General features: G+C 36.9%; 1 protein-coding gene across 1 annotated transcript in view; it reads left to right on the top strand.

Moving 5' to 3' along the window:
- Positions 1 to 16,133, top strand: part of adgrb1a (adhesion G protein-coupled receptor B1a) — a 373,647-nt gene that overhangs the window by 144,529 nt on the left and 212,985 nt on the right. Inside the window, exons 6-10 of the mRNA XM_062063764.1 lie at positions 1,469 to 1,573; positions 7,783 to 7,947; positions 8,208 to 8,372; positions 12,213 to 12,377; positions 12,537 to 12,701. Of these exons, the coding sequence (XP_061919748.1) occupies positions 1,469 to 1,573; positions 7,783 to 7,947; positions 8,208 to 8,372; positions 12,213 to 12,377; positions 12,537 to 12,701 (765 nt within the window). The remainder of the gene's footprint in view (positions 1 to 1,468; positions 1,574 to 7,782; positions 7,948 to 8,207; positions 8,373 to 12,212; positions 12,378 to 12,536; positions 12,702 to 16,133) is intronic.

Genomic DNA, 16,133 nt, shown 5'->3' with positions numbered 1-16,133 from the left:
TGGAAGCCGCAGCTCATGCGTACTCGCGGTACCGCGTCTGCATATCCAACTCAAAGTCCTCCTGGTAAGAGTCTCTGTTGTCCCAGTTCTCCACAGGCCAATGGTAAAGCTTTACTGTCATCTTTCGGGAATGTAAACAATGAAACACCAGCTATGTGTTTGTGTTGCTGCAGCCGGCCGAAATACACCGCTTCCCACCTACAGCTTTCTTCTATGCTGTCTCCATTGTTCATTGAACAAATTGCAAAAGATTCACCAACACAGATGTCCAGAATACTGTGGAATTTTGCGATGAAAACAGACGACTTAATAGCTGGCCACAATGCTGTCCCAAAATGTCCACTACAATCCGTGACGTCACGCGCAGGCGTCATCATACCGAGACGTTTTCAGCAGGATATTTTGCGCGAAATTTAAAATTGCACTTTAGTAATCTAACCCGGCCGTATTGGCATGTGTTGCAATGTTAAGATTTCATCATTGATATATAAACTAACAGACTGCGTGGTCGGTAGTAGTGGCTTTCAGTAGGCCTTTAAAATCTTTTTTTTCCCTCAAAAATCCGCCATATAACCTGGTGCGCCTAATGTACGGATTAATACTGGTTTTGCTTACCAACCTCGAAGCAATTATATTTGGTACATGGTGTAATGATAATTGTGACCAGTAGATGGCAGTCAAACATAAGAGATACATGTAGACTGCAATAGGATGGCAATATGACTCAAGTAAACAACACCAACATTTTATATGTTCCATTGAAAATATAGAACATTACACACGGCGCTCAAAAATCTTATCAAAATGTTTTAGTCCAACTTTGGTAAGCTATGAAGCCGCACCGCTTGATGGATTGTACTGTGCTTCAACATACGAGTATTATTATGGTGTGTGTATAAGGTAAGACATATTATCTGCCGTTTTGTTTCACAATATTATGCAAAAGCAACCTTTCTTACCTTCTGGTACCTGCTGATCTGTATTTGGGATCTGCATAAATTCTGAAAAATTGTGCGCATCCGCCTTTAGTAGTCGATAAGCTTCTTCTTTTTCTCTATCTTCTTGTTATGGGACATTCCTCCTCCGCTGTTGCCATTTCTGATATAAAGTAGTGTGAAGTTCTTACTTATATCTGTCCCTTCACTTCACTTATTGATGCACATCATTTTTTAGGCTTTTGCGGGCCACATAAAAAGATGTGGCGCACCTGGTCTGGCCCCGGGGGCCTTGAGTTTAACAACCTGTTCTGGAAGGCATTTTTTTTCTTCACAATTTCAATGGCAGCATCTTTCACTTTTCACACAATTTACAGTATGCAGTGATTGTAATATCCCAGTAACGAAGTAACACTTAATGAAAGACAAGAACATTATTGTTCAATATTGTTTAGGAATGCATCTCAAACGTGCCAATCCTTGATTTGTAGCATCAGTCTCCCTATGTTCTCTCTCTTGTCTCACCGTCTTAGGTAAAGGCCTGCATGTTTCTCGCAGTCAGTCCCTTCGTTCGCTGGACAGTCGCAAGCGTGAGGATGTGGACAAGTCCCTCGGTGGACCGCAGAACCCTCAAACAGGTAATGTGCAAAGATTTTTCCTTTGCGGTAGATGTTTTGGTTAATTTATGCTCATCATCACTGTCGGTGTTACATTTCATAACCATCTAGTTGGTCACCAGCTTTGCAACTCGAGAGCTTTAATTCTTGTTTGTGTTAGACCAGGGGTGCCCAAAGTTCTCTAAATTGAATAGATATTCATGCTGACCTCTTTCAAGCTCATATAATCAATAATGGCATGTCTGCAAGGCTAACTAGTTGCCATTTATGGAACATGACAATCTCCAGTACCTTACATATATATGGTGGTGTGGTGCTCACTCATGGTGTTGCTGTATGCTTAAAATTGTTGTTTTTGGTCTACGGCCAATTGCCACATTTTGGGGTTTGACCCATTGGAGTTTGGGCACCCCTCTGTTAGACCTTGCTACAGTATGTGCACTGGGGCACACTAATGGTGGAGCAGGAAATTACTTTTCTCAAACGGTTTACTTTAAGTCCATCCATGCATCCATCCATAAAAGTATCCATCTGGAATATACGCTTTTTACAAGTCTCTTTCCAGTCAGTACACATGGTTGGTACCGAAGTCATGTAGGACATACACACACACACACACAGAACCTCAATAATGTTTAACTTAATTACCGTCTAACATTTGCATTACTTTGGAACATCAAAAGTCAAGTGCCTTTCAGAATAGTTGATAGTGACTGATTTAGAAGTCCACATCTCTATGGTTTCCTATACATACAAGGGGCCTTGTCTACGTTGTAAAATATGTTGCTCCCAATAAAAAAAACAATGCAAACTAGGGCTGCAACAATTCATCCGTAAATACATTATTCGATTAGAACCAAGCTTCGATTTTTATTCGTTTAATGATTAAAACACACAGACATTGTTTCAGCAAGACTGCTCCAATAGAGTGCTAATGAGAGCGCTGCACCTACAGCGACGTACACTACCGTTCAAAAGTTTGGGGTCACATTGAAATGTCCTTATTTTTGAAGGAAAAGCACTGTACTTTTCAATGAAGATAACTTTAAACTAGTCTTAACTTTAAAGAAATACACTCTATACATTGCTAATGTGGTAAATGACTATTCTAGCTGCAAATGTCTGGTTTTTGGTGCAATATCTACATAGGTGTATAGAGGCCCATTTCCAGCAACTATCACTCCAGTGTTCTAATGGTACAATGTGTTTGCTCATTGGCTCAGAAGGCTAATTGATGATTAGAAAACCCTTGTGCAATCATGTTCACACATCTGAAAACAGTTTAGCTTGTTACAGAAGCTACAAAACTGACCTTCTTTTGAGCAGATTGAGTTTCTGGAGCATCACATTTGTGGGGTCAATTAAACGCTCAAAATGGCCAGAAAAAGAGAACTTTCATCTGAAACTCGACAGTCTATTCTTCTTCTTAGAAATGAAGGCTATTCCACAAAATTGTTTGGGTGACCCCAAACTTTTCAATTGTAGTGTAGGTTGCGCTGCTGGTGATGTGGCGGTACCAGCGGAGTGCAGGGAGAGGTAGATCAAAGAATGACAACGACAAGATGGAAAGAGAGCAAAGGGCCCAAAGGAGACGATAGAGAGGTTTTGCGATCATTTCAAAGTGAAAAAGTCAGAAATCGTGGTAAAATGTTTGCACTGTCAAACGAAGCTGCCATTTCACAATAGCACTACAGCAAAGGCTGCATATTTAACTATTTGAAATATATATATATATATATATATATATATATATATATATATATATATATATATATATATATATATATATATATATGTGTTGGATTAATTACTTGTTTGCATAATTAAAATTAGCTTATGAAAAGACACACATATTTTTACACAAATGCAGTTTTACTTGAATGCACGCCATTTATTTGCACAGAACTTGGTAACAGTTTTATCCAAAGTTTTTTCAGACTGTATTTTGGATTTTAATTTGCCAGTAAGCACACCAAGTCTTCTCACTCCTTTTTGTACTGACATATGCATTGATCTGATCACTGACCATTTAGCACTTTCGAGCTTGTACGGTGAAATTATACTCCATGATAATCTAAGTGTGAACATGCTTAATGCAATCATTTTTTATGATTAATTACATGAGTTAACTTGTTAATTTTGACAGCTGTAAAATATATATATATATATATATATATATATATATATATATATATATATATATATATATATATATATATATATATATATATATATATATATATATATATACATATATATATATATGTATATATATATATATATATATATATAAGCGGAAGAAGATGGATGGATGGATGGATGGATGGATGGATATATATATATATATATATATATATATATATATATATATATATATATATATATATATATATATATATATATATATATATATATATATATATATATATATATATATATATCGTATATTACCTAATAAACGCCCTTGTGCAAATAACCGGCCATGTCCTAATAGCCCCCGGGGTCTGACCCCCATTTTGTGAATTAACCGCCTCTTCCTAATAACCGCCTATGTCCAAATAGCCGCCCATGGGCTGTAATTTGCATAATTTAGATTAAAATGCTACTGGGGTTGCGTTTGCTGCAGTATTATTGTTTTGATGGTTTTATAGAGTACTTGGTACCATAATTTTATTTTTCCTGAATGCTGCTTTATTTAAAACTTGGAGTACTGTAGCCTTTATTTTATTTAAGTGACAGTATTATTGTTCTGTTTTGATGGTGGGTTTTATACTTGAGTACTTGGTACCATAATTTTATTTTTCCCGGTAGCCTGCTTTATTTAAAAAGTTTATTTATATTTAGTATTGGTATTCTATTTGACAATTGTTGCACTACTGCCATGTTGAGGCCTTGTTGATCTCTTGTCTTTTGATAGCCTACCTCATGTTGGTCTCTTGTTTTTTTGTTTGTATGTTTACAATAGCTTTTACATTTAAAGTTTTTTGTACGAAAAAAAAATACTGGACAGTAACTATTGTAACCAAATAATGGCCTGGTGCAGGCTGGTGCAAAAATAAATAAAAGCCTTGTGCAAATAACCGCCCATGTCCTAATAGCCGCCCGGAGTAAACGCCCGGGCTACTATTTGGTAATATACGGTATATATATATATATATATATATATATATATATATATATATATATATATATATATATATATATATATATATTAGGGTCGTACAGTATACCGGTATTAGAATAGTACCGCAATATCATATTCGGTACTATACCGCCTCCAAAAAGCACCGGTTCAAAATCTTTTTTTGTTTTTTAAAAATGTATTTCTATAAACTCAGGAAATATGTCCCTGGACACTTGAGGACTTAAATTATGACCAATGTATGATCCTGTAACGACTTTGTATCGGATTGATACCCAAATTTGTGGTATCATCAAAAACTAATGTAAAGCATCCAAACAGAAGAATAAGTGATTATTACATTTTAACAGAAGTGTAGATAGAACATGCTAAAAGAGAAAGTAAGCATATTTTAACAGTAAATGAACAAGTAGATTAATCATTCATTTTCTACCACTTGTCCTTAATAATTTTGACAAAATAATAGAATGGAAATTGACACAATATGTTACTGCATATGTCAGCAGACTAATTAGGAGCCTTTGTTTGCTTACTTACTAATAAAAGACTAGTTGTCTTATATGTTCACTATTTTATTTAAGGACAAACTTGCAATAAGAAACATATGTTTAATGTGCCCTAAGATTTTTTGTTAAAATAAAGCCAATAATGCAACTTTTTGTGGTCCCCTTTATTTAGAAAAGTATCAAAGTACAGAAAAGTATCGAAATACATTTTGGTACCGGTACCAAAGTATTGATACCAGGACAACACTAATATATATATCCATCCATCCATCCATTTTCTACCGCTTGTCCCTTTTGGGGTCGCGGGGGGTCGCTGGAGCCTATCTCAGCTGCATTCGGGCGGAAGGCGGGGTACACCCTGGACAAGTCGCCATCTCATCACAGGGCCAACACAGATAGACAGACAACATTGACACTCACATTCACACACTAGGGCCAATTTAGTGTTGCCAATCAACCTATCCCCAGGTGCATGTCTTTGGAGGTGGGAGGAAGCCCATGCAGTCACGAGGAGAACATGCAAACTCCACACAGAAAGAACCCGAGCCTAAGGTTGAACTCAAGACTACTCAGGACGATATTATCGGCCGATAAATGCTTTAAAATGTAATATCGGAAATTATCGGTATCGTTGTTTTTTTTTATCGGTATTTTTTAAAAATTAAATCAACATAAAAAACACAAGATACACTTACAATTAGTGCACCAACCCAAAAAACCTCCTTCCCTCATTTACGATCATTCACTCTCATTCACACAAAAGGGTTGTTTCTTTGTGTTATTAATATTCTGGTTCCTACATTATATATCAATATGTATCAATACAGTCTGCAAGGGATACAGTCCGTAAGCACACATGATTGTGCATGCTGCTGGTCCACTAATAGTACTAACCTTTAACAGTTAATTTTACTCCATCCATCCATCCATTTTCTACCGCTTATTCCCTTCGGGGTCGCGGGGGGCGCTGGAGCCTATCTCAGCTACAATGGGGCGGAAGGCGGGGTACACCCTGGACAAGTCGCCACCTCATCGCAGTGCAATTTTACTCATTTTCATTAATTACTAGTTTCTATGTAACTGTTTTTATATTGTTTTACTTTCTTTTTTATTCAAGAAAATGTTTTTTATTTATTTATCTTATTTTATTTTATTCATTTTAAAAAGAAGGACCTTATCTTCACCATACCTGGTTGTCCAAATTAAGCATAATAATGTGTTAATTCCACGACTGTATATATCGGTATCGGTATCGGTTGATATCCATCCATCTTCCTCCGCTTATCCGAGGTCGGGTCGCGGGGGCAGCAGCCTAAGCAGGGAAGCCCAGACTTCCCTCTCCCCAGCCACTTCGTCCAGCTCTTCCCGGGGGATCCCGAGGCGTTCCCAGGCCAGCCGGGAGACATAGTCTTCCCAACGTGTCCTGGGTCTTCCCCGTGGCCTCTTACCGGTCGGACGTGCCCTAAACACCTCCCTAGGGAGGCGTTCGGTTGATATCGGTATTGGTAATTAAGGAGTTTGACAATATCGGAATGTTGGATATCGGCAAAAAGCCATTATCGGACATCCCTACTCAGGACCTTCGTATTGTGAGGCAGATGCACTAACCCCTCTTCCACTGTGTTGCATATATATATATATATATATATATATATATATATATATATATATATATATTTATATATATATATATATATATATATATATATATATATATATATATATATATATATATATATATATATATATATATATATATATATATATATATATATATATATATATATATATATATATATTATTAATCCAATTAGTCTCCCTAGAAGATGCATTAAGGCTAGAAAGTGCTTAACATGCGATTACTTAATTATTCAAATACATATTCAATTTATTACTAAAATAATCAGTATCTGCCAGCACCCCCCGCGACCCCATAAGGGATCAGCGGTAGAAAATGGATGGATGGATGCAGCCCTAATGTAAACCTATACACACAAAAAAACTCCTTATCATTGTTTCTCCCTGCTTCTCAATATTCGCTTTGTAAATTCTGGTCAACTCTTGTCTCGACAGTCAAAGCCATTGGCGAGGTGAGAGTCATATACAGGGCCAGTTGCCTTTATCAATGATAAAGAAAGTCATTGGAAAGGATAGACTATCAAAGCCACCCCCATGACAAGTGCAGAGACAAGTTACATCTGCCTTTGTGGAAAGTTTAACTCAATATTGCAATATTTTGAATATAAATATGTAAGTAATCCCCATCCATGTACATTATCTTCAGGGCCCTGCATGGCAACTTGTTTTTATTACAGGGATCACACTGTGGGGTGTTGTTATACCATGGGCCACCTAGAATGCATGTGTTTTGTCCTATAAGATTTCATGTTAACATGCTTTCCTATCTGTGGAATTGGACATTCTGATCTATCTATCAGGTGCATGTTGTAAGAAGGCGCAATGTACCGCAGCACGCCAGACCTTCAGAGGCTACATCCTGCATGCTAATTAGTTATGGCCCCTCTCCTTCCCTCTTCCTCTTTTTTCTACTGTCCCATGCTTTACCCACCCTTCCTCCTCAGTAGACTCAGCCTCAGGTGAGGAGTGGTCAGCATGGAGTGTGTGTTCTGCCACATGTGGAGAGGGCTGGCAGAGTCGCACTCGTTTCTGTGTCTCCTCCTCCTACAGCACCCAGTGTAGTGGGCCCCTGCAAGAGCAGAGGACTTGCAACCCTGCTGTTTGTCCAGGTAAGTTCCCCGTCCCACTCGTCCAGTCCACTCCTTGCGCTTGCCAAGCCCTCTCCTGGACACTCTCACACCCTTTGTAGCCAGCCTCACCCCCTACTAAGAAGTCTATGGCCCACATTTTTGCTATTTTAATTGAGCAATACTCTTGTTTTAAAGACAAAATCAAACCAAATGATCAATTAAAACATTTAAAGGCAAACAACTACAACCATATGGGTCTTGTGGTATGTACATTTAGACTCCAGCTTCTCTATTTGCAGTGGCTGGCGCTTGGGATGAATGGTCTCCTTGGAGTTTATGTTCATCAACCTGTGGTAGAGGTTACAGGTCCCGAACACGGACCTGCACCCCTCCCCAGTTCGGAGGAGATCCCTGTGAGGGTCCAGAGAAACAGACCAAATTCTGTAACATAGCTGTCTGTCCAGGTAAGACACCATCCTCCATGCTGTGTTCAACATGCATTATGGCAGCTGGTGAGTTTACAAGTAAAATTATTTACCTCATCTTTAGGACGAGAAGAGATCAGAAACTGGTTAAAATTACAGAGGAACCTTGGTTTATGAATTTACGAACCCCAAAACCAGTGAAGTTGGCACGTTGTGTAAATAAAAACAGAATACGATGATTTTCAAATCCTTTTCAACCTATTTTCAATTGAATAGACTGCAAAGACAACCGGAAAACTTGGTTATTTTTTGCAAATATTAGCCAAATTGGAATTTGATGCCTGCAACATGTTTCAAGAAAGCTGGCACAAGTGGCAAAAAAGACTGATAAAGTTGAGGAATGCTCATCAAACACTTATTTGGAACATCCCACAGGTGAACAGGCTATTTGGGAACAGGTGGGTGCCATGATTGGGTATAAAAGCAGCTTGCATGAAATGCTCAGTCATTCACAAACAAGGATGGGGCGAGGGTCACCACTTTGTCAACTAATGCGTGAGCAAATTGTTGAACAGTTTAAGAACAACATTTCTCAACGAGCTATTGCAAGGAAATTAGGGATTTCCCCATCTACGGTCCGTAATGTCATCAAAATGTTCAGAGAATCTGGAGAAATCACTGCACGTAAGCGGCTAAGCCCGTGACCATCGGTCCCTCAGGCGGTACTGCATCAAAAAGCGACATCAGTGTGTAAAGGATATCATCACATGGGCTCAGGAACACTTCAGAAAACTGTCAGTAACTACAGTTGGTCGCTACATCTGTAAGTGCAAGTTAAAACTCTACTATGCAAAGCCAAAGCTATTTATCAACAACACCCAGAAACGCCGCCGGCTCCGCTGGGCCCGAGCTCATCTAAGATGGACTGATGCAAAGTGGAAAAGTGTCCTGTGGTCTGACGAGTCCACATTTCAAATTGTTTTTGGAAACTGTGGACGTCGTGTCCTCCGGGCCAAAGAGGAAAAGAACCATCCGGATTGTTATAGGCGCAAAGTTGAAAAGCCAGCATCTGTGATGGTATGGGGGTGTATTAGTGCCCAAGACATGGGTAACTTACACATCTGTGAAGGCACCATTAATGCTGAAAGCTACATACAGGTTTTGGAGCAACATATGTTGCCATCCAAGCAACGTTATGAAGGACGCCCCTGCTTATTTCAGCCAGACAATGCCAAGCCACGTGTTACAACAGCGTGGCCTTGTATTAAAATAATGCAGGTACTAGACTGGCCTGCCTGTAGTCCAGAACTGTCTCCCGTAGAAGATGTGTGGCGCATTATGAAGCCTAAAATACATCAACGGAGACCCCGGACTGTTGAACAACTTAAGCTGTACATCAAGCAAGAATGGGAAAGAATTCCACCAGAGAAGCTTAAAAAATGTGTCTCCTCAGTTCCCAAACGTTTACTGAGTGTTGCTAAAAGGAAAGGCCGTGTAACACAGTGGTAAAAATGCCCTGGTGCCAACTCTTTTGCAATGTGTTGCTGCCATTAAATTCTAAGTTAATGATTATTTGCACACAAAAAATACCTTTCTCAAGTCCAACATTAAATATCTCGTCTTTGCAGTCTATTCAATTGAATATAAGTTGAAAAGGATTTGCAAATCATTGTATTTTGCTTTTATTCACAAATTCCACAACGTGCCAACTTCACTGGTTTTGGGTTTTGTATCTAGTTCTTAAACAGGGTTCGTAAATAGGAAAGTGTATTGAGGCAATGAAAACCTGAATATTGGGTTGCAGCCTCGACAAGTTCATATTTTAGTGAACACAATATAAAAAAAAATGTATGCTATATCAAACAAACAAAGGGGTGATGGATATTCTCGGTTTAAGGTGAACATTTTACTCTATTGCCAAATTTGTCTTATTTTGTCTTATGTGACTTTTTCTTCTTTTCCTGGTAGTGGTCCCAGGCAGCCTCTCAGTACTTTATCATGCTGTGGTTTGTTTTATGTCAACACTTCTGTTATATTTATTTGAATGCCTATGCAGATACCATCCCTTATTTTTCACTGCAAAACAAATCTACCTACGGGTACAAATAAAGTCACCTTGAGCCTTGAGGATGCTCCAATGATTAGGAATAAAACATAAAATCCACTTTACCTTGCTGGTTAATCTTCTTTGCCTGCAGTGTCGACAAAGCTGTGGATACTTATATATATATATGTATATATATATATATATATATATATATATATATATATATATATATATATATATATATATATATATATGCATAAAACATAGCATAAAACAGTCTCATGCTAATGTTAGCATGCTAATATGCTATTATGCAAAAAAGTATATTAGCTGGAAACGTTCTAGTGCTAATGTTAGCATCCTTGTATGCTAACATTAGCATTAGAACGTTTCCAGCTAATATTATACTTTTTTGTCCAATTCCGCAGCCGTACACTTTAGTCTTATACCTTGAAATGTGACACATGTTAACTGTTCGCGTGCTAACGTTAGCATGCTAGCACGCTAAAATCAAACTGCTAACTCTCTTTTTGCAAATTTTACGTTTTTTTTGTCTAATTCCGCAACCCTACACCTTACATCCACACTGCAAAAACTGAAACCTAAGTAAGATAAAATATCTCAAGTAAGGGTGATATTTGATTATTTTCTGTCTGATAAGATAATTCTTCTCACTAAGCAGATTTTATGTTAGAGTGTTTTACTTGTTTTAAGGGTTTTGGTCCTAAATTATATCAGTAAGATATTGATGACCTATATTGAGTAAAACATGCTTGAAACTAGAATATCAACTGTTGCGAAGTTGTGTCATCAACACTCACAAGTATAAAACGACTTTTTTAAAGTAATCATTTCTTACTTCAAGCATGAAATAAAAAATCGTTACTTTGACACAGTTTTGTCTCATAATTAAAACAGATGACAGCCAAATGGACTTTGCTGTTTGATTTTCAATGAAACAATAGAAAAGATGTACTCATATAGTAGTACAGTTGGCACAGTACAGTAAACTGACAATTAATATTTAAACATTTAACATTTCAAACAATTTTGAACAGAAATAGTTCATGCACATTCAGATAAACTCCTCAAAATTACAATAAAAAAAAAATTGGGTCGGGGGCCGGGCTGTAAATATATATATATATATATATATATATATATATATATATATATATATATATATATATATATATATATATATATATATATATATATATATATATATATATTCCTTGTGCACTAATTGGCTGAAAGAGCACGCACTTGGCGCGATGATGTCATGTTATCGATGGGAAAATGCAAGAAATGTAATGCCGAGCGCATATCATTATGTCAAGATAATGGCACTAGCATTTACTTCATTTAAGAATATTTTTCAACATATTGAGAGAAAAAAGGTCTCACATTTGTTTTTTCTATCAAGAAAAGTGCACTTATTATCAGTGAGAAAATACTAATTTAAGGTATTTTGGGGTTCCTTGAGGTTAGCTAATTTTACTTGTTTTTGGAAAGTCTTGACAAGCCACATTTTCTTGTTCTATTGGCAGATAATTTTGCTTAGTTCAAGTAAAATTCCCCTAATTTTTGTATTTTTTTTCTTGTTTTTGAACACTGACTTTTTGCAGTGCATATATCTTGGTATTTGAAACAGGCTAACTGTATGCATGTTTACGTTAGCATAGTTTATAAACTCCCCTGAAGAGCAGGGAAACCTGCGAAACAAGCTTGTAGGGATGAAACAGCCTCCGTGATTTTTCCTGACCTAATATATATAATATATATTTCATCCCGTTCGTTCTTTGTTTGTTTTTTGTCTTGGCAATTTTCAGTGGATGGCGTGTGGAATGAGTGGTCAAGTTGGAGCTCGTGCTCAGCTTCCTGCTCCAATGGGACCACGCAGAGGACAAGGGAATGTAATGGCCCCTCATATGGAGGTTCAGAATGCAAAGGAGAGTGGCTGGAGACTGTCGACTGCTTCCTTGGGGAATGCCCTGGTAGGAGCCATGATGATGAAGACCATGTTTATTGAGTAGTCATTGTTTAATTTGAACGTTGTACAAAATGGTGATGACTCTACACGTCGTTATGCTTGACTCCAGTGTGTGCATCAAACAAGTCCACTCTCGGTGTAACAAATGCTCCTTTCCTTTCAGTGGATGGTAGGTGGCAGCCTTGGTCTCTGTGGTCAAGTTGTTCCAAGACTTGTGGTGGGGGGAGCCAGCAGAGGAGCAGAATATGTTATGGGCCCTTTTTTGGAGGGCAGACTTGTCCTGCAGAAAAGGAAGAGATCCGGCACTGTAATGAAAAAAGATGCCCCGGTAAGTGAAAGGTTGAATGGCATGTACATTCATCATCTCCAACATTACAAAGACTGTCGGAACCAGGCAGCATCTTTCATCTGTACTAATGAAGGCAATTTAAAAGCAGTGTTTTTTTTCTTCTTGACAATATTGCGAGCCCACCACATACACTTCCCTCTCATATGGACTCATCTGTTTTCTTAATAAGAACCCTCATGTCATTTTTCAATTCCAAAAGTACCCAAATTAACCAGCACCTTCCTTCATCTTTCCTTCAGCCTCAGTACATTCTCCCTCACTCAAGTATTTCTACTGCCTTCTCACCTAGACATTACTGAATGTTACTTTATCCTGTCATTTAAAGTGCATCTGGAAAGTATTCACAGCGCTTCACTTTTTCCACATTTTCTTATGTTACAGCCTTAATCCAAAATGGAATAAATCTATTTTTTTGTCCTTAAAATTCTACACACAATACCTCATAATGACAGTGAAATTTTGTTTTTATTATCAAGGAAATAATCACGGGTAGCAGTTGTAAGATAAATGTGGATCAGAATAATTTAAATTTGCAGCAATATTACTTGATTGGTGGATTCTGAAATATAGACTATAATTTATGTATATTTGTTTTCAGTGTAAACATTCCATAGGGTGGTGCAATATCTCAGTCACTATTTAGATATTTCCCTCACCTAAAAATCTTTGTAACAGAAGAGCCTTTTAACAATACAGCAAATAATGTACAAATAACAAGCAAGAATAAAATGTGTGTGAATATATAAAAAGTGTAAATAAAATTAGAATAAAAATTGGAATATAATTAAAATATGACTACAAAAGTTTATTTCACTACCTCGTGTGTGTAAGCTTAAAGTAATTTACATATCCACATCGGAACAATGAATGAGAAAAGTGAAAAATACAGTGGACACAGAAAGTATTCACAGCACTTCACTTTTTCCACATTTTGTTATGTTACAGCCTTATTCCAAAATGGAATAAACCAATTTTTTGGTCCTTAAAATTCTACTCACAATACCTCATAATGACAGTGGAACGTTTTTTTATTACCAAGGAAATAATCACGGGTAGCAGTTGTAAGATCAATGTGGATCAGAATAATTAAAATTTGCACCAATATTACTTGATTGGTGGATTCTGAAATATAGACTATAATTTATGTATACCGGTATTTGTTTTCGGGATGGTTTCCTGTTGGCCCCGCTGTGGACTGGACTCTCGCTGATGTGTTGGATCCACTGTGGACTGGACTTTCACAATGTTATGTCAGACCCACTCGACATCCATTGCTTTCGGTCTCCCCTAGAGGGGGGGGGAGGTTACCCACATATGCGGTCCTCTCCAAGGTTTCTCATAGTCATTCACCGACGTCCCACTGGGGTGAGTTTTCCTTGCCCGTATGTGGGCTCTGTACCGAGGATGTCGTTGTGGCTTGTACAGCCCTTTGAGACACTTGTGATTTAGGGCTATATAAATAAACATTGATTGATTGATTGATTGACAGTGTAAACATTCCATAGGGTGGTGCAATATCTCAGTCACTATTTAGATATTTCCCTCACCTAAAAATCTTTGTAACAGAAGAGCCTTTTAACAATACAGCAAATAATACACAAATAACAAGCAAGAATAAAATGTGTGTGAATATATAAAAAGTGTAAATAAAATTAGAATAAAAATTGGAATATAATTAAAATATGACTACAAAAGTTTATTTCAGTACCTCGTGTGTGTAAGCTTAAAGTAATTTACATATCCACATCGGAACAATGAATGAGAAAAGTGAAAAATACAGTGGAGACAGAAAGTATTCACAGCACTTCACTTTTTCCACATTTTGTTATGTTACAGCCTTATTCCAAAATGGAATAAACCAATTTTTTGGTCCTTAAAATTCTACACACAATACCTCATAATGACAGTGGAAATTTTTTTTATTATCAAGGAAATAATCACGGGTAGCAGTTGTAAGATCAATGTGGATCAGAATAATTTAAATTTGCAACAATATTACTTGATTGGTGGATTCTGAAATATAGACTATAATTTATGTATATTTGTTTTCAGTGTAAACATTCCATAGGGTGGTGCAATATCTCAGTCACTATTTAGATATTTCCCTCACCTAAAAATCTTTGTAACAGAAGAGCCTTTTAACAATACAGCAAATAATACACAAATAACAAGCAAGAATAAAATGTGTGTGAATATATAAAAAGTGTAAATAAAATTAGAATAAAAATTGGAATATAATTAAAATATGACTACAAAAGTTTATTTCACTACCTCGTGTGTGTAAGCTTAAAGTAATTTACATATCCACATCGGAACAATGAATGAGAAAAGTGAAAAATACAGTGGACACAGAAAGTATTCACAGCACTTCACTTTTTCCACATTTTGTTATGTTACAGCCTTATTCCAAAATGGAATACATTGATTTTTTTTGTCCTTAAAATTCTACACACAATACCTCATAATGACAGTGAAATTTTGTTTTTATTATCAAGGAAATAATCACGGGTAGCAGTTGTAAGATCAATGTGGATCAGAATAATTTAAATTTGCAGCAATATTACTTGATTGGTGGATTCTGAAATATAGACTATAATTTATGTATATTTGTTTTCAGTGTAAACATTCCATAGGGTGGTGCAATATCTCAGTCACTATTTAGATATTTCCCTCACCTAAAAATCTTTGTAACAGAAGAGCCTTTTAACAATACAGCAAATAATGTACAAATAACAAGCAAGAATAAAATGTGTGTGAATATATAAAAAGTGTAAATAAAATTAGAATAAAAATTGGAATATAATTAAAATATGACTACAAAAGTTTATTTCACTACCTCGTGTGTGTAAGCTTAAAGTAATTTACATATCCACATCGGAACAATGAATGAGAAAAGTGAAAAATACAGTGGACACAGAAAGTATTCACAGCACTTCACTTTTTCCACATTTTGTTATGTTACAGCCTTATTCCAAAATGGAATAAACCAATTTTTTGGTCCTTAAAATTCTACTCACAATACCTCATAATGACAGTGGAACGTTTTTTTATTACCAAGGAAATAATCACGGGTAGCAGTTGTAAGATCAATGTGGATCAGAATAATTAAAATTTGCACCAATATTACTTGATTGGTGGATTCTGAAATATAGACTATAATTTATGTATACCGGTATTTGTTTTCGGGATGGTTTCCTGTTGGCCCCGCTGTGGACTGGACTCTCGCTGATGTGTTGGATCCACTGTGGACTGGACTTTCACAATGTTATGTCAGACCCACTCGACATCCATTGCTTTCGGTCTCCCCTAGAGGGGGGGGGTTACCCACATATGCGGTCCTCTCCAAGGTTTCTCATAGTCATTCACCGACGTCCCACTGGGGTGAGTTTTTCCTTGCCCGTATGTGGGCTC

Source organism: Entelurus aequoreus, linkage group LG11, assembly GCF_033978785.1.
Source record: "Entelurus aequoreus isolate RoL-2023_Sb linkage group LG11, RoL_Eaeq_v1.1, whole genome shotgun sequence".
Classification (NCBI taxonomy): domain Eukaryota; kingdom Metazoa; phylum Chordata; class Actinopteri; order Syngnathiformes; family Syngnathidae; genus Entelurus; species Entelurus aequoreus.
This window is presented reverse-complemented; position numbering and strand designations above follow the sequence as displayed.